The sequence below is a fragment of the Pagrus pagrus genome (genome assembly GCF_965226575.1).
Source record: "Pagrus pagrus genome assembly, chromosome: 6".
In the NCBI taxonomy this organism is placed as follows: Eukaryota; Metazoa; Chordata; class Actinopteri; order Spariformes; family Sparidae; genus Pagrus; species Pagrus pagrus.
In genome coordinates this window covers 22,637,773-22,660,031 of record NC_140190.1, presented here as the reverse complement: position 1 = coordinate 22,660,031, position 22,259 = coordinate 22,637,773, and the positions used below count along the sequence as shown (strand labels likewise).

The 22,259-nt window shown below is 41.3% G+C and overlaps 2 protein-coding genes across 2 annotated transcripts in view; one reads left to right on the top strand and one right to left on the bottom strand.

Annotated features, from left to right (window-relative positions):
- The first annotated feature begins 4,361 nt into the window (after positions 1-4,361).
- On the top strand, positions 4,362-9,942 carry arpc5b (actin related protein 2/3 complex, subunit 5B). Its single transcript, XM_084355041.1, has 4 exons — positions 4,362-4,653; positions 6,649-6,720; positions 7,045-7,221; positions 7,847-9,942. The coding sequence occupies exons 1-4, from the start codon at positions 4,513-4,515 to the stop codon at positions 7,907-7,909; spliced, it is 453 nt and encodes a 150-aa protein (XP_084211167.1). The 5' UTR covers positions 4,362-4,512; the 3' UTR covers positions 7,910-9,942.
- A 102-nt stretch (positions 9,943-10,044) lies between these two features.
- Positions 10,045-22,259, bottom strand: part of hmcn1 (hemicentin 1) — a 92,712-nt gene continuing 80,497 nt past the window's right edge. The window contains exons 85-107 of the mRNA XM_084356045.1: positions 22,049-22,239; positions 21,701-21,782; positions 21,307-21,576; positions 21,059-21,229; positions 20,792-20,962; positions 20,307-20,477; positions 20,041-20,211; positions 19,708-19,878; positions 19,161-19,331; positions 18,921-19,067; positions 18,664-18,801; positions 18,138-18,259; positions 17,727-17,964; positions 17,452-17,514; positions 16,810-16,929; positions 16,577-16,711; positions 16,381-16,494; positions 16,129-16,254; positions 15,873-16,001; positions 14,371-14,736; positions 13,705-13,824; positions 13,483-13,609; positions 10,045-12,278 (exon numbers count right to left, since the gene is read on the bottom strand). Coding sequence (XP_084212171.1) covers positions 11,912-12,278; positions 13,483-13,609; positions 13,705-13,824; positions 14,371-14,736; positions 15,873-16,001; positions 16,129-16,254; positions 16,381-16,494; positions 16,577-16,711; positions 16,810-16,929; positions 17,452-17,514; positions 17,727-17,964; positions 18,138-18,259; positions 18,664-18,801; positions 18,921-19,067; positions 19,161-19,331; positions 19,708-19,878; positions 20,041-20,211; positions 20,307-20,477; positions 20,792-20,962; positions 21,059-21,229; positions 21,307-21,576; positions 21,701-21,782; positions 22,049-22,239 — 3,881 coding nt within the window. The 3' untranslated portion in view covers positions 10,045-11,911. The remainder of the gene's footprint in view (positions 12,279-13,482; positions 13,610-13,704; positions 13,825-14,370; positions 14,737-15,872; positions 16,002-16,128; positions 16,255-16,380; positions 16,495-16,576; positions 16,712-16,809; positions 16,930-17,451; positions 17,515-17,726; positions 17,965-18,137; positions 18,260-18,663; positions 18,802-18,920; positions 19,068-19,160; positions 19,332-19,707; positions 19,879-20,040; positions 20,212-20,306; positions 20,478-20,791; positions 20,963-21,058; positions 21,230-21,306; positions 21,577-21,700; positions 21,783-22,048; positions 22,240-22,259) is intronic.

Here is a 22,259-nt window from a genome sequence, read left to right as displayed (position 1 = left end):
CGAGAGAGCTTCGGCAAAGTTTTGCCAACCTAAACTTTGTTGAGATAATCGTCTTCTTGTCTTCTTTAGAAACGCTTGAATCGTTGTGTTTTGGAAACAAACGATTCTGTCACAGTTTGCTGTGAAATACAGATTTGTTTTTATTTCTAAAACTGTAAGATTCAATTTAAAAAATCATATCAACAAAACTTTTATTTCAAAGCTTAAGAGTTTGATTTGGACTTACAACTCAATAAAACTTAAATTTATTGAGTTTTAAGTCCAACTGAAACACATTTTCTCATCCTGTTTTAAACAGTAACCAAAACCAGCGGCATGGACAGATACAACTATTGTGATTTGGTTGGTCTAGTCCTTTAAACGCAGATGAAACAACAGCGTTCCAGACAGGACTCTTATGATGACTGATGTGTTATTTCATAAAATAAAAGCCAAAAACATCACGTTATTTTAATCTCAACACGCTGCTGTGACGATACAGAACAACAAACCCAAAGCACTTTCACCTCCAGAGAAGAGGAAGCCACACACAGTCTCTCCCAGCCTGCAGACCTGCTCCAACGCAGCACCCGCTAATTCATTACATTCCCCAATTAAGTCATCATCCAAGAGCAATATTCCTCTCATGTGAAAGTACTAATTATGTGCTTAGGATACTTTGCTATGGTGTTAGGCCTTTTTTCTCTGGCACGGAAGCACCTGGCCCGGCGCCCCGCACATTTGAGTCCACAGACGGCTTCTGAGAGGCTCCATGTGCCTGTCTGTCTTAGTGTGCAGCGCACAGAAGGAGGGGAAAGTGAAATATTGAAATTTTCCAGGGCTTGCTAATTTGCACATTCACGTGAGGGTCATGTATGTGCCTGCATCCTCGCCTTTTGATGTGCTGAGTCATTCACATAGCACAGACGGGTTGGGGCACTCCACAAAGCTCGCAATGAGGACACTCATGACCAACGCACGCAAGGCTTTTTGAGTGTGTGTGTGTGTGTGTGTTTGTGAGTGTGTGTACGGGGGTTTGAATAAGACTTCTCCGGGTCACAATCATCCACTCCTGCCATTATGGTTGTGTTATTTAACTTTACACCTCCATAGGAAAGGTTCAGTGCAGTGAGCAGCATTTTTCTCACTCTTTCTGAAACAGACCAGTCCCCGGTCCGTCATGTCAGATGTGTGTATGTTGAAAGGAATGTGGGGCCCTCGATGGGAAACACATTATCTGGTGTTATCCTTTCTCCTCCTGAGGCAGAGGGCCAGCAGTCTAGACAGCACAGATAAGGAAATTAAAAATTCCACTTCCAGCAAAAAAAGAGGCATCGGTGAAGCAGAGGTGTGTCCCACTTGCTTCACTTCCCAGAAAAGGCCTGTGTGTTATGAACTAGTTTCTATTGGTCAGGATCCATACCGGTGATTTGTGTCCCTGTTACCCTTGACAACATCACAGGACTCCCAGCCAGAGTTTCACATGAGCTCATGAGTTTGAGGAGGAGAAGATTGTAAGGCGCCAAAAACCTTCACCCATTTGTCTTCTTGCAGCTCGACAAGCGGATATGTCCGTTTGTGTTTATTCCAAACTATGATTCAAATAAAGAGGAGTGTGTGAATTGGCGACATGGAAAGAGTGTCTGACTTCCTGAAGAGAGGACTGTGACGCAGGAAAACGCTGACGTCACGGAGCTGAGCTGCGGTGGTCTGCGGGATGACTGGCAGGTTAAGTGAATACTTACACTGCTGTGAAGTGGTCACTAGACAAAGTGACTCGACACACACACACACACACACACACACACACACACACACACACACACACAGTAGCACAACACACACACACATACACAGTTTGGATTCCAGCCAATAAAACCCAGATTTAATCAGTGGAGCATCTGGGTCATTTCAGAGTCAAAGCCCATGCAATTTTAGAGGTAAATGATTTGATTTGCAGGGTTATCACACTCTTACACTACCCCTATGTGTGTGTGTGTGTGTGTGTGTGTGTGTGTGTGTTTGTGTGTGTGTGCATTGTTTAGCTTGTGCCAAACAAAACTTCTTCCAGAGGTTTTTGAAGTGGGAGGTTTCAGGAGAGGCTCCGTGAATGAGAGTGAAAACTTTTACATGAAGAGATCGACAGAATATCCAAAATATGTGATTTACTTAAAGATATTGTAGTTTTGGGTCATTTCTACTGTTAAACGTCCTAAATGGCCTCAGGATGGACCATTTCTATGTATTTGTTGTAGTCTGAAGTTATGCCAAACAGTAATTTTAGGCTATCTTGGCTCAGCTGTTGAATGTGTATGTGATCAAAGAACATAATCATGATCCCATAGGTTTCCAGGAATTGAGCGAAACTAAGCAACGTTCACTGAGAGGGAGGGGTGAGGGTCATTTTTTTAAAGCTTTGTCTGAGGGGAGGCCCACAGTCTCCAACTCCTGCTTCATTCCTGAAACCTTCGTCCATACAATAGTCATGCTGAATGCCACCCTGTGGAAATCTTCATGTGGAAATCGCATATGTGAATTGCGTTATACTGTTGCTGTTGATCTCAGGCTGCCTGTTTTGATAAAAGATTAGTGGAAACATGGATATTCTTTAAATGGGATGAAAATCTATTCCCACTGATACAAGACTGTTCAAACAGTCGTACATATTAGCATCATTTTGCTGAAGGTCTTGATTTGTCTCAAATTTGTCCCAGTGCACAAAGTTTTCCATTCTTTTTTTCCCTATACAATTCCTAATGATCCTCTTAAAATAATTTATTTTAAAACTTTTACAGAAACTGATTGTGTACTTTTTAAAATTATTTTTAGCGTGCTGTATTGTCTTGGAATATTTTCTTGGATGTAAGTAATCTGACAATGAAGTTGAATTGGAAACTAATTTTTCTGACTCACATGTGTGTGTTTTATGACTGCATTTTCCATTTATTTAAAATTCATTTATTTAGTAATATTTACGTTATTTATTTTTTAAGTTTTTGTTGTATTTTTTGTCTTTGTCAGCGTTTTTTTTAAAAACACAAACAGTAAACATTGCTAATGACCCATCATCATCAAGGCAACATCTCTTTTTCAGTTTGAAGTAAAACTCAAACTCAAGTTCTGAAATAAATGAAAGTTTTGATAACCTATAATCTGTTGTTGAGATGGTGTATTTGTTTTTGAGAAACTTGAACGTTCTAGGAACCAAAAATTCTGTTTTCCAAAAATTGTTCACAGTGAGCTGTGAAATACATAATACAGAAGATTCAATTTAAAAAAGTGAAATGTCATAAAAAAAAAAATTGTTTCAAAGCTTAAGATTTTGAGTTGGACTGAAAAATTTTGTGAAGACGGTTGCCTAATTTTAAGGCTAAGTTTTCTTTTTTGTGTGTGTTTATAAAAAGATACAATAGATGGAAGAAATATGGATTGCAATGGACCAGAATAAAAAAAAATTCTTAGATAAATAACATTTGTGATTTGTTAGCATTTGTTGATCTTAAAGTAAGCTACAAAATCTTGTCCTTGGAAGACTTTTCAAAGACGACGACATGTGTGTTTTGGAAAGTAATTAAGCATATGTATTATTGGTAATATAGTTCATTAAAAGTCAATAAATAAATAAATGCAAGGTGATAAACCAAGGTTATACCGTGGTAATATTTCCGAGATTTTTTTCAAATACACCATATTAAAATCAAACTATTGCAAAACTATATTCAAAAATGAGATACATTGAAAATGCTGTTGTAGTTTTATATGTCTGGATGAGTGACGTAGGCTCTAAAACAACATTTAGATAATAATTTAAGAGAGACAATTTGCAGTAAATAAAAAAATTAATAAATAAGTTTTCTATGCATGCCCTTTTCAAAAAATCCTCTCAGTATGTGACATAAATATTAATCAGAGATGTGTGTTTATATACAAATATATGTTCTTGCCTTTTTTTGCTATCGTCACTCTTTAGAAACTTTTTAAAATTAAATTCCAGGATTCATTCTTATGCATAGACATTTTTATTGTTTGTATTTCTTTTATTATTGTTTTATTTCTTATATTCTTATTTTATTTCTTATATATTATATTATTTTTTTATATAATATATTATATTATTATTGTATTATTTCTTATATTCTTATTTTATTTATATCATTTTATTTTGTATTTCTTTTTGGTTGGTTGTCATAAAGTGTGTTGACTAATGATGACAGAGTAAAATGGTTAGTTTTGTCAGGATGCTGCTTTCTCGGACACTGATTTCATGTGTTGTGTTCGATCGCCCTCTAGCGGCCAAAACCAGGAAGTACAGACAGCGGGTCGCAGTGTCACATTTCGTCCACTAGGGGGCGATGTCGGGTAAAACGGAAGCAAAAACCGCACAGAGAAAAGGGTGAGGAAGTCAGGAAGCAGCCTGCCTGTGGTGACAGCCGTGTCGAAGAAAAGCGCTGTAAAGACCAGAAAAAAGGCCGGACTTCAGCTTCAACTCTGGTCCTTTTCGGTTAAGAACAAAACGCCCAAACCGCCGCCGACATGTCGAAGAGCACCATGTCCGCCCGCTTCAGGCGAGTGGATGTGGACGAGTACGACGAGAACAAATTCGTGGACGAGGAGGACGGAGGAGAAAACCAGCTGGGTCCTGACGAGGCAGAGGTGGACTCCCTCATCAGGCAATATCCTTTACATGATTAGCTAGCCTGCGTGTTAGCATGCACGACCTGCTGAGGGAAACAAACAGTCCGTGTTTATCCAGGCCGATGATTTATCCGCTTTCTGACTCTTGTGTGTATGTCTGCTGTTGCTGCCTGTTTCAATGGGCGTTTAGCAGGTAGGCCGGTTACTGTCCAGACTTGCCTGACAGTCACATTCCTGGGATGACAGCGCCAAGACAGGAGCGTCTGCAAGCTAGTTTACATTTGTATAATACAAGCTCAGCATTTAAACATTTTATTAACCGCAGTGACTCCAAGTACTCTCAACTTTATCATGTTTTATTGCAACTGAGCTCAGTAAGATGCGTGTTGCAGAAGCTGAGGTTTGTCTCAGGAGCAGAAACCTGTTTTCTCATTATTCCAACACTCACATTTTGGTCTGTAAAGAGGCTTTTGCTGTGCTGGAGGCAGTCTGCAGTCTCATATGCCTTATAAGGCATGAAAGTGCTCCACTTCCTTATTGAATAAGACAGCCACCTCCCACCTCATGTTGCAGTGGAGGAGAGTTAAAGGATAGGTTCACACTTTTCAGTCTCTTCCAGTACAATGCTCAGTATATGAGCATGAAAACAGTACTGTAACTATGGAAGTTACTTACGTGAATGTAATAGCCTCTGCTGAACTTCTAGCAGATGTTTTTGCTTGAGCAGTGGTGCAGAAACTTAAACAGACTTGGGGGCCAAAAGCACCACCAGCTAATACCTACTCTATATATTGTTATACAACAACAACAACAACAAAATCCCAGCAAAAACATTATTGTAATTCATTTTTTGAGAGCCAGATTGAACCTTTTGAGTAGACAACGTTGGCCCAAGGGCTCCTCTTAATGCTGCCCTGTGTGAGAGTGTGGACTCTGGGTTTTGTCAAGTTGCACCAAGATGCAGGGGTCGGCCAATAGTGATTATTAGAAATCAATGAGACTGAATACAAATTTTGGGGCCGATATTTATTAACAGTAAAAACGAAACTAATCGTATCAAAATTTTGAACAACCAGTGATTGAATAAATCTACATACAGTTTTTCAGTTCTACAGTTCTTAAGTTCTGTTTGTTTGAGGGACTTTACTTGAGTATTTCCTTTTTCTGCTTCTTTATATACTGAGAACCTTCATCAACATGCTACTTTATATTTCCTCTCCAACACATTTATTTGACATTTGATATTTAGTTACTACCAACTTTGCAGATTCAGAATCATTTTATCAGCAATCAGACAGAAAAAGATACCGATAATTGGAAAAATGCTGAATATTGGCCCGATTATCAGTCTACCCCTACTACAAAGTGATCTCTTCACAGCCTGTATAGACGGGAGTGAGGATGCGCTATAATATCAAATGTCATTGGTATCGGTTGATAAAGGCTTTCACCATCGGCCCAAAATAAACATTTCTGCCGATAAGACGACTTGGTAGTTTTATTTTCTTTCAGTGAATGTGTGCTTGAAAAAACAACAAAACGTTATATGTCTGCATCTTCCAATGTTCCATCTTAATATGTAAATCCGATATTATGAAAAAATATGTGCCCATATTGGTGTCAGTAATCAATGTGCTTTACATTAAAATGTGCAAACACCCACACAAAGACAGTGAGGAACCCAGAGCCCCCCTGCAGGCATGAATCACACAGACAGGAAGTGATCATAACTGTGAGGGAACTGAAATGTTGTCAGTTTTGAAAGTGGAGACAGTTGTGACAGATCTCAGGTCATCAGGCAGTTTATTGTTTTTTGTAGGGAAGTAACAAAAAGCTTGTTCACCAGATCTTGAGCTTATTCTAAGTACAATTACAAATCCACCAACTGATAACCTGAGATAAGACCTGGATCGTAGTCAGAAGCTAATACATTAACACAGACAATTGCGATGCCTTGACACTGGTCTTATGTTTAATGTTTGGTCACATTTGTCCCCTGCTGTGCTGCGTTGCATCCTTAACCCTCCCTGCACAGGAAATCTGATGGAGGCTCTGCAAGCAGTTCTGAAGAACCCACCGATCAACACAAAGAACCAGAACGTCAAGGTGGATTTGGTTTCTAACTCACTTACTTACTTAAAGACATTTGTGAGAAGAGGTTCCTTGGACACGTACAGTACAGAAGAGATATTGTCCGTCTGATGCACATATTGTAGCAGAGCTTGTGTATTTTCAGAGGAGAAAGCAGCTAAAACCTTGTGCCAGTTTAGGTCAGGATCAAGTTTTGCTTTAACTTTTATGAAGTGAAGTTTGTTTGACGTTATTACTCATATCTTTCTTACAAATAGGCTGTGCTGTAGAGGTCTGGAACAAGCTTGTAATTACCTGAGCTTTGTAACAGCGCTTCTCTTCCCATTTCTTTTCTTTCAGGATCGTGCAGAGGGTTTGGTGCTGAAGGTGCTCAGCGCCTTTAAGAGCAGCGACATTGAGAAAGGTGTTCAGTCCCTCGACAAGAATGGCGTGGACCTGCTGATGAAATATATCTACAAAGGCTTCGAGAGGCCGTCAGAAAACAGCAGCGCAGTCCTACTGCAGTGGCATGAAAAGGTAAATATTTACACCTCACCGTCTGACATAAAATTAAAGTGACAGGGGGAAACGTTTCCTGAGCATCCTCCAGTCAAACTTTTTATGTTATGAATGCACCAGTCCAACCTCTGCACGCGTGCATGGTAACATTACGCATTACATGTGACTTTACATCACTTGTGTTACTGTATAAATTGTAAATGGGGCTGTTTGTGCATCATTTTTATTTTTACTCCTGTGAAAACCTTAATGATTTTGTTCTAAACAGAAGTACTTCACAAGGATTGGTGACTGATCTGGTTAATATGGTCAGTCTTGGCTCTGATGCGAGTCACATCAGTGCATCCCTCAATGATTTTAGGATAGACCGATAAAAGTGGCTTGACATGACAGAGAAGCTGACATTTGAGATGATAGTGATGAGTAAGATTTAGTTGTAGGTCTAATTTCTGAAGACTTACAGCCTTTTTTGTACATTTGGATAATTGAGGATGTGTTTGAAATATAAAAGTCTATGATGTTGTTTCCTCTGTAGCTTTAGAAGTAATTCAAACACACGTTTGGAGTCTAAAGTGTGAGGCCCTGGTGTGACTGTAAAGAATCTGTTTCAGTACTGACTGTATTCCTCCTCCTGTGTCTGCAGGCTCTGGCAGCTGGAGGAGTGGGCAGCATCGTCAGGGTACTAACAGCAAGGAAGACAGTCTAAAAGAGGAAGCAGAGGATCAGTCCACTCCACATCACCAACAGATACAGGAGGACTGCCTCAGTACTGTACTGTTCATGTAATCTAACAGAAAGCATAGTGACTAAAAGGAATAACCTATTTTTTAACCTGGTGTTGGATCCTGCTGCGTTCAAGGCTAGACTGAAAAAATCAAATCAAATCTGGGTCACATCAGGTTAAATAAGGGTTTTCTTCTTTCTCTCTATGCACAATCACAGCCTACTCAATTGTATTCCTCACAGGGTGCTACAGATAACTTCACACCCCACATGTCCGTGCTGCGTCCCTGATCTATCAACAGAACGCCCCACATCTCTTCATGTCAGTCCTGTACAGTCTGCACTCACTCTGTACACCAGTGGTTCCCAGTGGACTTCTCCATGCATCAAAAAATAATTGGACATGTGATGAGAAGACCGAAAAGGTTGGGAATCACTGCTATACACAGTACCTACACACTCGTATAAACAAACACAACAGGCACGACTCCTCGCTGCGTATCCTCCGCTGACTTCCACACAGACTGTTTCAGCTTTGCTTCTCTCAGGAAAACTCTGTGTGTTTGTTTTATCCGTCGTTCCCTCGCGTTCTCTCAGCAGCAGAGACTTCCTGGTGGAATAAAAGCCTGACTCTCTGTCAGTAAATCCTCTCATTGCCTCTCGATATTACACTTTAGCAGCGGGAGGCCCCAGAAAAGCACAGTCACAGATGGAGGGTGGTGGATTTGCTCACGGGGGTCGCCAAGCTTCATGTGGAGTGTGGGTGGGGGTTGGTGTCATCCATCCATCCTCTCAGCGCTGCCTGCTGCCCCAGTTAAGGATTATTACCCACGATGCATCTCCACCACCGCTCTATTAATCCCATTTTACTGTTCCTCATATCGTCTCTGTCTGCTACTGTACTGGTACTGTTAATAGGAGCTGCACTTTCAGGAAAATGAGGATCCTTTCTCAGATTGCTTATTTTATTTTGGTATTTAACAGAAAAATAATCTCGGATTAAACATCCTCCTCTTGGTTTTTTGTTGTTGTTTTACAGTAATGATTTTTGCCTCAAATCCCTACTTAATCAAAATTAAAAACACTGCTTACTAGGTTTGACAATATCAGGAGGGACTAAGATAAGATGATGAATATTTTGTGTGATTTAACAAAAATTGTTTGCATGATCCCACTTTTGAGAGTTTATTCTCAAGCATTTCATACCAGTCTTTTGTACATGTTAATGTGTCTCCTCTGGAAAAATCACATTCTTTTTTTTTGGCTTTTGTATTGAATCCAAGTTTAAATTGACGCTTGATCATTCAAACAAATCTCCACACATCCTGATATTGTCTGTTATAGATGGAGAAGGAAAACTGGAAGGGTCAAGTTTTATCTGCCTTATCAGGTAGATTACATCTGTTGCCAAATGATTTATCTTTCTTTTAATGGAAATTATGTAGCTTACGTTGATGATTTAGCTGCCATTGTGTGTTCTAATGACAAAGTGGTGGAGTTCTAACTTTAAACAGTGTGAATGAAATAAAAAGCAAAGTGTTACAGTTCAAAAAGTTGCTGTTTTAAAAACTGAGCAACCTTTCTCCTCATGTAGACGTGATAAAGAGGAATTCAGTTCCAGCTTCGTGTTTTGTTCCTCATGTCCGATCAAACACTTGAGTGGAATTTCTTAATGGATGTTGCTTTTTTTCTAAAACACAAGTGTCACCACAGTTGTGTTTTACTCGCCAGTTGATATTTAGACATGGCTTTTTCATGTTTGAATACGGTCATCAGTGATGATGCATCCGGACATTAGATTCCTTTTTCTAATGCAGTAACGTCTAGTTTTACATGAAAACACAAAGAAGAACAGACTGGTTTCTTCTTCTGCTTCATGTATTTCTGGTCAGACGCTCTTCTCGGCGAGGGCGAGAAGACGAGGGAGCATACCAAACTGATGTACAAACTGCCTTACTCAATATTCCTTTTTTATGTTTGTGCTTTTTTGAAAAAAATAAAAGGTGTGAATGCTGATCATAACTTTGTTGTGACTATGTTTTTCGCACACACATACACACACACAGTATGGCAAATACAAGTTTTGATCCTTTATCCTTTATGTATCGATGTTGAAATAGCTAAAAGTGAGATTTTGGATTTCATTGGGAGACATGAAATATAATATTCATTCAAGTATGTTTTCTTTGGTGTATGATCACTTAAAACTAAGAATGGTGTTTTCATTAGCCCAGAAGAGCCTTTGTATCTACAGTAGACCAGCACAGACAAACTAAACACTGGCTCCTGAGATGGCCATCATAGGTTCTCCAACACTCCTGGAAAGGGGAGGGTGAGATGAGGGGTGTTCAGTTGGTTGCAATCTCTAATGTCGCCACTAGATGCCACTAACTCCTACACAGCAGCCCTTAAAGGAACATTTTGAGTATCAATCCCTAAAAACCTTAAGAATAGGTAGATTGAAACACCTTCTCAGACAAGTTGTGGAGTGACTGTAAGGGATAATACATGATGAGGTGTCCGTTATCAAGAATTAATGGACGACGTAGTGCAGACAGCTGGTTCTGCGAAGTCCATTCATTCCTGATTTCGGACACCCCAAAGGGCATTATCCTGCTTTTTCCAAGAAAAAACACTTTATAACGTATGCTTTGCGATCAAAATATTAAATTTTTCAGAAGCAGTAACTCCATTTCCCCGTCAACACCTGAGTGTTTGACTTATAGCTGAAACATTACAATCCCATAAGGCTCTTATGTAATGGAAACTTGGTTCACTACACCAGTAAATAGGACAAACCTCAGATACAGACCTTTTGGTACTGGAGATATTAAGAATTACACATATTACTGAATAAAATGTAAAGATTGAACAAACAAAAATAAATTCAAAAAACAATACGACAAACACAGGGTAAATCCTTCTCCTCTAACTGGCTAATCCAGAGCGCAAGTATCACCAAAGATTTACACTTTGATGCAAGTAGCCTGAAAAATGTGTCTTATTTCTTTCATCAAAATATTTTTTTTTCTCCTGTGTTTGGCTTTTCAGAATTAATCTTCTTAGTTTGATAATCCCGACCCAGATGTGACATGTTTGCTGTATTGTGCATTAGTGCTGCAGTCATACATTATGCCTATTTTCAGTGTATATTCATTTATTACATTTTTATTACAAAATGGATACAATAAGTACAGTATGGCAATACATTATGAGAAAAACAAAACATATGTACAAGTCATAAAAATAAAATACATCTTGGTATCAACTATTGGATGGAGCAGTGTGGCACATTGATGATGTAATCAGTGTAATGATTGGATAGGGTTTCTATGCACTTGTGTGTATGATAGGCCACTACCTGAGGATGTACAATGTGTAACGGTCAAGTTTTCTGACCGTGAGCACCATATCTGAACAGTCACACTTCAGTGACCGATGACACAAAGGGCCAAACAAAGGTGGGAACTGCCCGTTTTTCTCGTTCAAGCACTTCCCAATAAGTTAATAATAGTTAGATGTAAATAAAAAGGCTGGTTAAGATTTCTCGAGTAGGGTTGAAGCCTACTTTCTGAGCCAGAGGTTGATGCTTTGGCTTTCAGGAGCAAAATCTTGTTGATCTTATAAATAAATCTGAAGGGGACAGGGGAAAATAACAAAGCAAAATATCAAAACATTTCAATTAAAAAGTCCTGACAGACTGAGGCGAGGGTTCCAGGGATTAAAGCCAATAAATAGCCAGTTTCATCCAAGTCTCCTGTTAACCTCCAGTGGCCTGTTTCCACGTTGAATCCTTGTGTCGTCAGGGCTGTGTGCACTCACTGGCCTCTCTCACACTCAACACAAAGTCTTTTTTTCTCAGTTTGTTTACTGATGTGGCAACTTTTCCAAAACCACACCCGCTCACTCATCTATCTCAGTGGTGCAACGTGTGGAGGACACAAAGTCATTAGCGCACCTTTGTCCCGCGTCATTTAAAGTGCTCTCAGTAGGGGTAGGCAGAGACGGCGATGTAGACGATGAAGGTCGTCTGGTACTCGATGCCTCCATCTTCACTGTAGGAGAGAGCTCGGACCTTCATGCGGTACGTGTGGGGCTCTCGTAGCGCCCGTGTGGTGAACAGTACTCCCTTCAGGTTCTCATCTCGCAGGGCAAAAGGTAACGTGACGTCCTCGTCCACCACTAAGAAGGAGGTTCTGGGGTGCATGACTCCGTCCTGCGTGTAAGCCACCAGTCTGATGAGGTCCTGGTTGGCAGCGATGCCAAAGGGGAGAGACAGCAGCTTGTACTCCAGGGCGTAAGGGCTCAGCGCACACTCCAGGTCATTTGGTGGGCAGTTCTTCAGGCAAAACCTAGAACATAGACAACAGATTTGAGTGCAGTATAGTGTGGAGAAGCAGAAAAACAACAATTATTGTCTAAAATAAAGAGTACTTTATCACTTAAAGGGATTACAGTGTCTACCTAGTGTATATAAAGTTTATTTTTTAGCAAATTACACACAAACCAAAACTGCAGTTTACAAGCTTACTTGCATTGGGACATGTCTAAATCATGTATTATAATCATGTGAGTACACTGCATAATGACAATTAAAGGGATCCATGTCATCTATTGGGTCAGTTCAACCAAATCCAAAGAAACCAGTTGGTTGTAAAGTGTATAGTCGTGGTTTTTAGTTTTAAAATAATATATACACAGTGTGAGTGAAAGGAATTCAGTTCGTTACATTTGACATTTCCATAAAGGATGTCCAGGTATACCACCAGACGTGGTTGTGAACTGAGAAAACAGCCCCACTGATCCCCATTTTTCCGTTCTGCCGGGGTGGCAACAAGAGTTGAAAAAAACTACTTAAAGCTCCATAACTGTAAATCCCTTTGATTGAACAAATATCTATAGCCTAGTCCTCGTTTTCACAAAGCACTCCAGTCCAGTTCAGCTTGTTACACATTAGTAAAAGGTGGAGTTTAAACACTGCTGACCACTGATTAGTCAATTGGATCATCTGATGTAGGATTTTCCAAACTCTCCTTTTTCATCAGCGGTCTTACTAACTGTAGCCTTTTCCAAACAAAGCTTAATAAACAACCACATACCAAGAAAAAGAACATGAATACCTGTGTGCAGTGTATAGGGATTGTAGAAAAAAGCCCAAAATGTGAATGTGAACAGAGTAGAGGAAAAGGTTAGCGGTATTTATATGTTGTCAATCTGTCAGAGATATGTACAGTATAGGTCACAGTGTGTCAGTCAATATATGTTGCAACTTCTCAAGACCAAAAAGAGTCTCCTCTGTTGTTTCCCAGCTGATGGAAAAGTGAACAGGGTCACCCCCGAAGAACAAGAACACCGTTGACATTTAAAGTATGAGGTGGAAACACAAAACAGATCTACGGTCTACATTTATTACAGGTTCCAAGGAGACTATACTGTCAGTACTTTGATGGAAACAAGGCTTTGGTTTGTGGTCACATTTTTTTCCCTTTAATGTGTTATGATGATGTGTTATATGTGTCCAAACTGAGATTTAAGTGCATTTCTGTGAAGTTTTACCCTGTGGCTGGATCCCTCTGGTAGTTTGGTGGACAGGGTGTGTCAATACACTGGTAACTTCCTCTCATGTTAAAGCACATCTGGTTCACTCCACACTGGATGTTCTGCTCCAGGCACTCGTCTATATCTGTACATACAGCAAACAGCTCAGCATTATAACAGTACATGTTATACTTAGGTGATGATGATGGGAGGACACAAGAAGTAGCTGGGGGCTCTCACCTTGACACGTCTTTCCATTGGTCATGAGGCGGTAACCAGCAGGACAGAGACACCTGTGGCTCCCCGGTGTGTTCATACACTCGTGCTGACAGGCATCCCTCACCTCACACTCATTGATGTCTGTTGGTGTCACACAGATGCAAACACACACAGAATGAGAGAAAGAAAGAGAAAAATCAGCAAACATAAATTATGGTTTTTGGACACATTTTTTAAGGATAGTTTGGGATTGTTTAAGTGGGGTTGTATGAGGTATTTATCCATATTGAGTGTATTACCTACAATGTTGCCTGATTGTGTTTTAACAGGTTACAGTAACACAAACAAACTAACCTATCGAGGAAGCACCTCCTGTGTTCAGTGAGGTAAAATTACTGTTTTTATCAAGGGAGTCTGGTGGCTTTCCCTGTCATCAGGACTGTCTGAAGGTAAAGCTGTGAAATATTCTGTATTTTTTTTGTTTCCTACACCGGTGCTCCAGCTGCTTCTCCAGACTGGATGTGTGCTGACTGCATTCTACTGTCAGTAATTCACTGACCTCATACAACCCCATTTAAAAAACAAAGCAAAAAACTATCCCAAGCATCAGGGAGGCAAAAAGAGACAGTTTCTCTATTAACTTCCATCCTCTCCCTCATCTCAACCCTGCCTGTCCTCCATAGTTACCGAAGCAGGAGCCAGCCCTGGACTCAAACCCCTGCTGACAAGCAAGGAAGCCCTGCTGTGAGGAATTTATAGGAGTGTCTCTACGACTCCGGCTCCTGCCACGCCCCCTTTCGTTGGCTGTGTAGGAGTTGAAGCTCTGAGAGGCCAAGTTGTGGTACACCTGCTGGTAGGAGCGCTCAGAGGAGGACTGTGAAGTTCGGTAGCCGTATGAGTGAGTTTCATAGCTGGGCAGACGCTCCAGACCAGCGCAGGATTTGCCATCACCCAGCAGGTGGCGCCCCGGCGGGCAGGTGCACTTGAAGCTGCCAGGTGTGTTGATGCACCGGTGGGCACAGGGCTGTGGCAGCCGCTCACACTCATTTATGTCTGCCCACAGCACAAAGAAAGACCAGCGCCAAGAAAAGACAAAAAAGTGATAGATAGAAAGAAGGAAGGAGGGAGAAAAAGGTGCAAAAGTAATGAAGACGAAATGAAAAAAGGTGATGAATGAAAAAATGAGATGGTGCAGGCCATGAAAATAGAGGAATGAGATGAGAATGAGAGGAAACAAAGGGTATACGTCAGTTACCCCACTGTACAACAATACATTTTCATGAAAATGTATTGAGACTATTGTCTAGTTTGAATGAGAGAATTTTGTCCTCTCATATCATATAAAAGAAGAGCTTTGAAGATAACTTCAAATTTAATTCAAACTCTAGTTGATATTTTCTCTGAGGAAATGATATCAAATATAATACACATTTGATATCAGGTACAATATGGTAAGACAGACATCAACGTACAATGTTAATGATGTCACAAGGGGAACAGTGAGTGAATGCCATTACAAAGCAACTCCAGGAAATAGCCAGATCTAAACATAAAGGTAACAGTTTGAAAAGTCAGAATTGGAAGAAATTGAAAGGAAACAGAGTGACAGACAGAGCTGTGAGGTCGTGGTGCTGGTCTTTTTATGGCTGATGTGTCAAAGGAGGACACACTTTAGTTTCCCTTCCTCTGTAATCCTTTCTTATCCTTTATCTTACCGCTATATGTACGGTAGGTAAGTCGACATCAATCTTTGGAGGACCTGATACCATGCATTGAATCTTTGCAGGGCTTTTGTGCTTTATGTTACGAGTTAGTCAGCAGCTTTATTTGCAGCATTTTAGAGATGTAAGCAAGCACTGGCGGGATATGAATGTCTGAACTACATTGCAGCTGACAGCAGAGTTATTTTAGACTTAAAACAGGAGTGAGTCACTGACACAAAGAGAGAAGTTTGCTGGCAGAAGCAAGCAAGCTGAAGGGAAGCATGAGGTAAGAGCGGTGCAAAATGTTTCACCTTTTCATTGCTTAACATGCTGTATGCTCTGGCAAATATCCTCAACTAAACAGAATTACACACCATCACCTGTCTGATAACAGCAAATGAAGCCCTTTAAATTGAATAAAATACTGGATTGTGTTTAATTTACATTTTGCCTGTTGAGATGACAGGATATGTGGGGTGAACATACCGACACAGGGACGTCCCACCCCCTGAGATCTGTAGCCGCGTGGACAGGTGCAGTGGTAGCTGCCTCTGGTATTCTCACAGATCTGATTGTATCGGCATTGATGAGTTCCATCTCTGCACTCATCGATGTCTACAAGAAGGCCACAAACCATGAAAAATGTAATCACAGTGGAAAATCTCTCCCAGTCAGTATTTTTTTTTAATTTGTACTTCAGTAAATGCTTTCTGGATTAACAAGAAATACTGTGAATACTCACCTACACATGTCCCATTAGCACCTTTGGTCATACCATTGGGGCACAGATCAATACAGGTGTAACCACCACGTGTGTTTTTACACTGCTGATCTGATCGACAAACCCTCTGTCTGCACTCGTTTATATCTGGTGATGACAGAGAGAAGAGAGGACGTTAAATCCAGAACTAGTTTCAAGGACATTATGTCAGACGAGGCCTTTTATTCTGAATAACACAGATAAAGCATTATATGAATCATTTAGCTGCATCACCTATACAGCGTCGATTCCTGAGCTGGAAGCCTGGCTCACAGGCGCATCGGTAGCTACCAATCGTGTTCAGACAGTGTTGATTGCACGGATTGGACTCCTGGCACTCGTTCACGTCTGAGCCACAAAGAAGACAGCTGTCAAAAGTTTCATTTCAGCAACACTCACAACAAAGGCCCAATAAAGCTTGTTGATGTACCTGTGCAGCTGAGACCATCCACTGTTCTCCTGAAGCCCCGCCCACAGCGCATGACACATCGGTAAGAGCCAATCGTGTTCTCACAGTCCTCTCCATCATGGCACACGTTCCCGCCCAGCGAACACTCATCAATGTCTACGAGAACAAAGAGCATTTAATTATTTAAGCCTGTTTGTGTAATAATGATGCTGACAGCAATGAGTCTGACTGGTGAATGAGTCTGAGCTGTATACCCTGACAGGTTCTGCCGTCAGCTGAGATGGTGAGGCCCCGGGGACAAGAGCAGTAGTAGGTGCCCATGGCGTTGTGGCAGGCATGAGAGCAGGGGTTACCCACCTCGCACTCGTTCTCATCTGCAGCACATAAAGATGCATAAACAACAATATTTCTTACATTAACAAATTTGAAGCCACCTTTTGACATTTTTGCACAAGCGAAAAAAGGGATATGCAAATTAGGCAGGTTTGAAGCATATAAAGTAGACTACAAAAAGTGTGCTTTTGTGAGATGATGGCAGTATAGGCTATGTAATGCATGGCTGTAATAAACAGAGTAGCAGAAGTAGAAGTCGCAAACTGGAAACAAAACCAGTTGTTTGCCAACCGCCAATAAACCTCAAAGAAGAAGAAACGAATCCAGTCACCTCGGCCATCCACGAACAAACGTGGGAATTAATCTGGAAATTAGAATTTTATTGGAATATCTGGGGAGAGCCTACAGCACACACAGCTTCTCAATTTGCCGATGGAAACACGCCTCAATGAGAAAGTTCTGCTGTTGGACACACTCTATAGTATATACTTTATAGTCCACTCAGTGTCTTTAAAACCAATTGAACTGACTCTCACTGAGTCATATGGTACAATGAACAGTACCTGCACAGTAGGGTCCGGCAGACACCAACGTGAATCCCTGAGGACACTGGTTACTGCGATCTCCTGCAATCATGTGAACATTTCATCATTAAATTTAGATTACATGCAACAAAAACATACAGGGAAAAGAAGAAAGATCAGATTTAAAAAACTGACTTGAGTTGAGGAAAAACACACAACATGATATTAGGTTAGTAGCATTGTTCATTTCATCTTGTATCCTTTGTTAAAGTATCATTCCTACATTCAGATCTTTCACAGACCAGTGTCCTCACCCTTGGAGATACTAGCTTGGATGCTATAATCCAACATTTCCTCCAGGGGGTGGTAGAGAGCACTGACGGCTGTGGCGTGCAGCATCTCTACAAGGTAGGGCATCTTGCCCTTGGACACGTCGTAGGAGATGGTGTGGTTCCAGGAGTAGGGCACGCTCTCCCTGTCGATGCTGAACATGCGGGTAGACAGAGCGTACAGCTGGCCTGGGCCTGTCTGGATGTAGTCCTCTGTGTAGTCCTGAGTCCAACAAAGTGTACATGTGAGGCACCGTATTCTGACACGTTTTAGCTCATTTTCTAGAAATCATGTATACATTAACTGATATGTGATTTTGAGTAAAGAGGCTAAAATACTAATAAATATACCAACCAAAAGGCCACACTAATAATGTGCATATGTTATTTATTTACCTTGATGCTGATGTCAGAATGTGAGGGCAGCTGCAGGATGTGTCCGTTCACCACGATGTCCAGTAACAGCGCTCCATCTGAGTCCAGGCCTCTGGCAATGTGGGTCATCCTCAGGATCTCACCTATCATGTTCCAATTACACCACAATGTTTGTCATGTTTCAACCTACTGACATTATTCACATTTAAATCATCACGTCAACATTTTCACTATTCTATAAACAGGTTAAACCAGCAAAGTGTATTTATATAAATAGCTGTATAACAACAGAAATGCACCAAGGCAAGTCCATCCTTTTTTTATGACTTTAGTCTTTTATACATACACAAGTAAAACAAAAAAACATTACATCAAAACACACAACTGCAAACTGGGGGGGTACAAATTTACAATTAGTACTGCAGTTTACAATGTAGTTTGTACTACATAAAATATAATGTTTAGCCTGATAGTCTATAAAACAATGATAAAATTTAGAAGTAATCCTCAATGTTCTTTGATGATACGAAGGCTTGTCCATTCTTACCTGTGGCAAACTCCACCTGTGTCTCTCGCCTGAAGATGCCTCCTGTTAGTGTGTAGCCGTTGACAGCCTCTCCTACTTCCCGTGCAGTGGTCCAGTAGATGGGGTTCAGGATTGAGATGAGTTTTCTCATCGCAGGACCTTAAAATTAAAGAATGAAAATGAGCAGATTTAATTTATTATGAGATTTATTGAGAAAGTTCAAAAGGATAAAATCTAAAAAGAAGAAGATTTAAATATGAAACTGCTGGAGAGCTGACCTAATGTCCGCGGTACATTGGTAATAGTCGCCTTGATGATTCTGCCGCCAGTCTTGCTGTCTGTGATGGTGGCATTAAGTATGGCAATGCCAAACTCAATATCATTGATGTTCCCTATGATGCTTCCTCGTGCCTTCTGGGGCCCGCCTGACAAAAAGAGAAGGTATTTAAGATTGCTTCAAGTCAACTGCTCAACTGCACAAATAGACAATATAGTATATATATATACAAGTGTCTTACCTGGGCAGGCCTGGGCGTTACACCTGGACAGCTGGGAGGAGTCTCCTGGACATGGCCGACCGCTGTGGCTAGGGGATGGACTATTACAGAGACGGACGCGGGTCCTCTCTCCACCCCCACAGGACGCAGAGCACTCTCCCCACTGCTGCCATGAACCCCAGTTACCATCAACTGCAATCATATACCCCAAACACATAGAATAAGTACACACATGAACATGTGTGGACACATGAAATCATACAGACATACAGCAGGAAATTATTGTCTCCTAAGTTTGGGGGACAATTTGGTGCTTTCAGGGTATCTTAAAAATTATGAAATACACAGTTTGTGGGGTGAAAGGAAAGATGCTGCTATCCTTCAGTTTACATAGTGTTTTTTTTTCTGTCTTGTCCCATGTTACTCATGTTCACATGTGGTGAATTAAATGTGAAATGCATGAAAAGGTTAGTCCTTTTTATTCAGGGCATCTACTTATGCAGTTAAAGGAGTCTCTCTACTTTTAGACTTGTTAACCCCTGTCACAGTCTTAAACATGCTGACTCACCAGGACAGTTGGCTGTGCTGCATCTCTGTATCTGTGTATCTGCACCTGCACATGCTCTCCCACCATTGGCAGGTCTGGGGTTGTCACATGTCCTGTAGCGCCTCATCTGACCTCCGTTGCATGTCTTGCTGCAGCTGCCCCAGCTGCTCCAAGGACCCCAGTTACCGCTAACTGAAAGAGAGAAAGTCAACAGGTATGTTCATGAGAAGAAACCAAGATACAAGACAGATATTACAGATATATACATATAAAGACATAGAGGATATATGATGGTTAAGATTCTGAATTTGTAAGTTTAACAAGTGAGAGCGAATAAAAGTGAATGTGACTCACTGGGGCAGGGGTCACTGTTACAGAAATCAATGTGAACGTCGTTGCCTTCACACTGCCTGCCACCATGTTGGGGGGTGGGGTTGGCACAGAGGCGCCTTCGCTGTCTGGTCCCGCCTCCACATGAAACACTGCAGGCTCCCCAGCTCACCCAGGATGACCACTTCCCATCCACTGGAGGAAACAATGAGAGAAGAAGCAGGAGGATCAGTGACTTTGAAATTGTAGGAATCTAATTTTAATGGAAAGTAAAATCATGGCGTCCTCACCAGGACAAGGTCTCTCCTTGCACACTTGTGTTTGGGTGTCTGAGCCCTCACAATGCAGCCCATCAAATGCTGGAGGTGGGTTGTTGCACAGACGGATTCTGGACTGTGTACCCTTACCACAGGTTTCACTGCATGGGCTCCATGGTAGCCAAGACCCCCAGTTACCTGCCACTGCAGGAGCATAAACAGATAAGTCAATACAAACAACAATTTTAAGGTACTTGACTTGAGTTTTGCCAGTTGATGCCACTTAATTGGCTACATTACATTTATTTGACAGCTACACATACAAGTTGATTTACTGATAAGGATTTTATATACAAAAATATATGTAATAAATATATATATATAATATATATATGTAATGTAAATATATATTTACCTGAATAAGATTATGAAAACTGGACATTTACTTGTAACTGAATATTTTTACACTGTGGCATCACTGATTACTGATTTACTTGAAAATGTATTTGTTTACTCACCTGGACAAGGTCTGACACTGCACATGATGACCTCCACTGCCTTCCCCTCACACGGCCTGCCTCCATGCTGAGCTGGAGGGTTACTGCATGTCCTGATCCTGGTTCTGTTGCCCTGACCACAGGTATGAGAGCACTCCTCCCATACAGACCACTCTGACCAGTTACCATCCACTGTGGAAACAGAGGGACATTAGCACACAGTCACCTCTACAAGTACTGAGAGAACAGTATGAATTATCTGCATCTGATTCTTCAAAGCACACTCACCTGGACAGGGCTTCCCCTGACAATTACGTGTCTCTGCGTCTGATCCCGCACAGTGACGCCCTCCATTGGCAGGTAGAGGATTGTTACACTGTCTCAGCCTCTTCTGGGACCCGACACCACAGGACGTACTGCAAGGACCCCACTCTGCCCACTCTGAGTAGCCCCCATGAACTGGAAAACAAATGAATGCACATTAACACACCATGTATAAAATATGGTACATATACTGTACTGTATGTGAAGCTCACCTCGCACAGTAAGAGTGACCCTAACCAGCACTGATCCTAGCAGATTTCTGGCCACACATTCATATTCAGCTGTGTCCTCCTTCTGTGCACTGCTGATCCTGAGCGAACCATTGGACAGGGTGGAGAAGCGGTCATTGCCCAGCAGGGGGCGCCCCTGGCGGGACCACTCTATCATGGGGGTAGGCTCACCCGCTGCCTGACAGTTGAGCACAACTGTGGTGCCAGCATCCACTACCTTATCCACTGGCTCCACTATGATGGTGGGTGTACCTGGAAGAAAAGCGGATCCATATGATTTTACACATGAAAATCAGTTTGTCCTCATTTTGTTCTGTTCATGTATCAACTGTCAGACTGTATGCTGAATAGGACTGACACACAAACAGACACTTACTCTGCAACGTAAGTGTGACACTCCTTTCTACCACTCCAGCATCATTTGTTGCAACACACATGTAGTTGCCTGCATCTTCACTCTGTGAAAAACACATATCAGTATTATAATCAAGTAAGTTTCAAAATGTTTACATACTTAGGTCTTTGACATAACATCAACATTGTTTATTAACATCCTGCTGACAATTTTAATTCACCTTTGAATATTTAACTCAAATTCTTAACGTATTGCACCTTTCAAAGATTCAATCAAATCAAAGAGCTTCATCTTAGACCATTTTATGAGCCACCTTTAACTTCTTATTAGCATACACATAAGAGGTCACACTCTCATGTTTTTTCCTACCACTGTGCCATAGATGGCCAGAGAGCCGTTGTCCAGCTGACGGATGCGGTTGTTTATCTGGATGTTGATTCCGCTCTTGCTCCAACGGATGGTGGGCAGGGGGTCTCCCCGAACCTCACAGTTCAGGATGGCATTACCACCCAAAGGCTCAATACGATTGGAGTGAAGGTCCCCGTCAATGATAGGAGGCTCTGGAGACAGACAGAAGAAT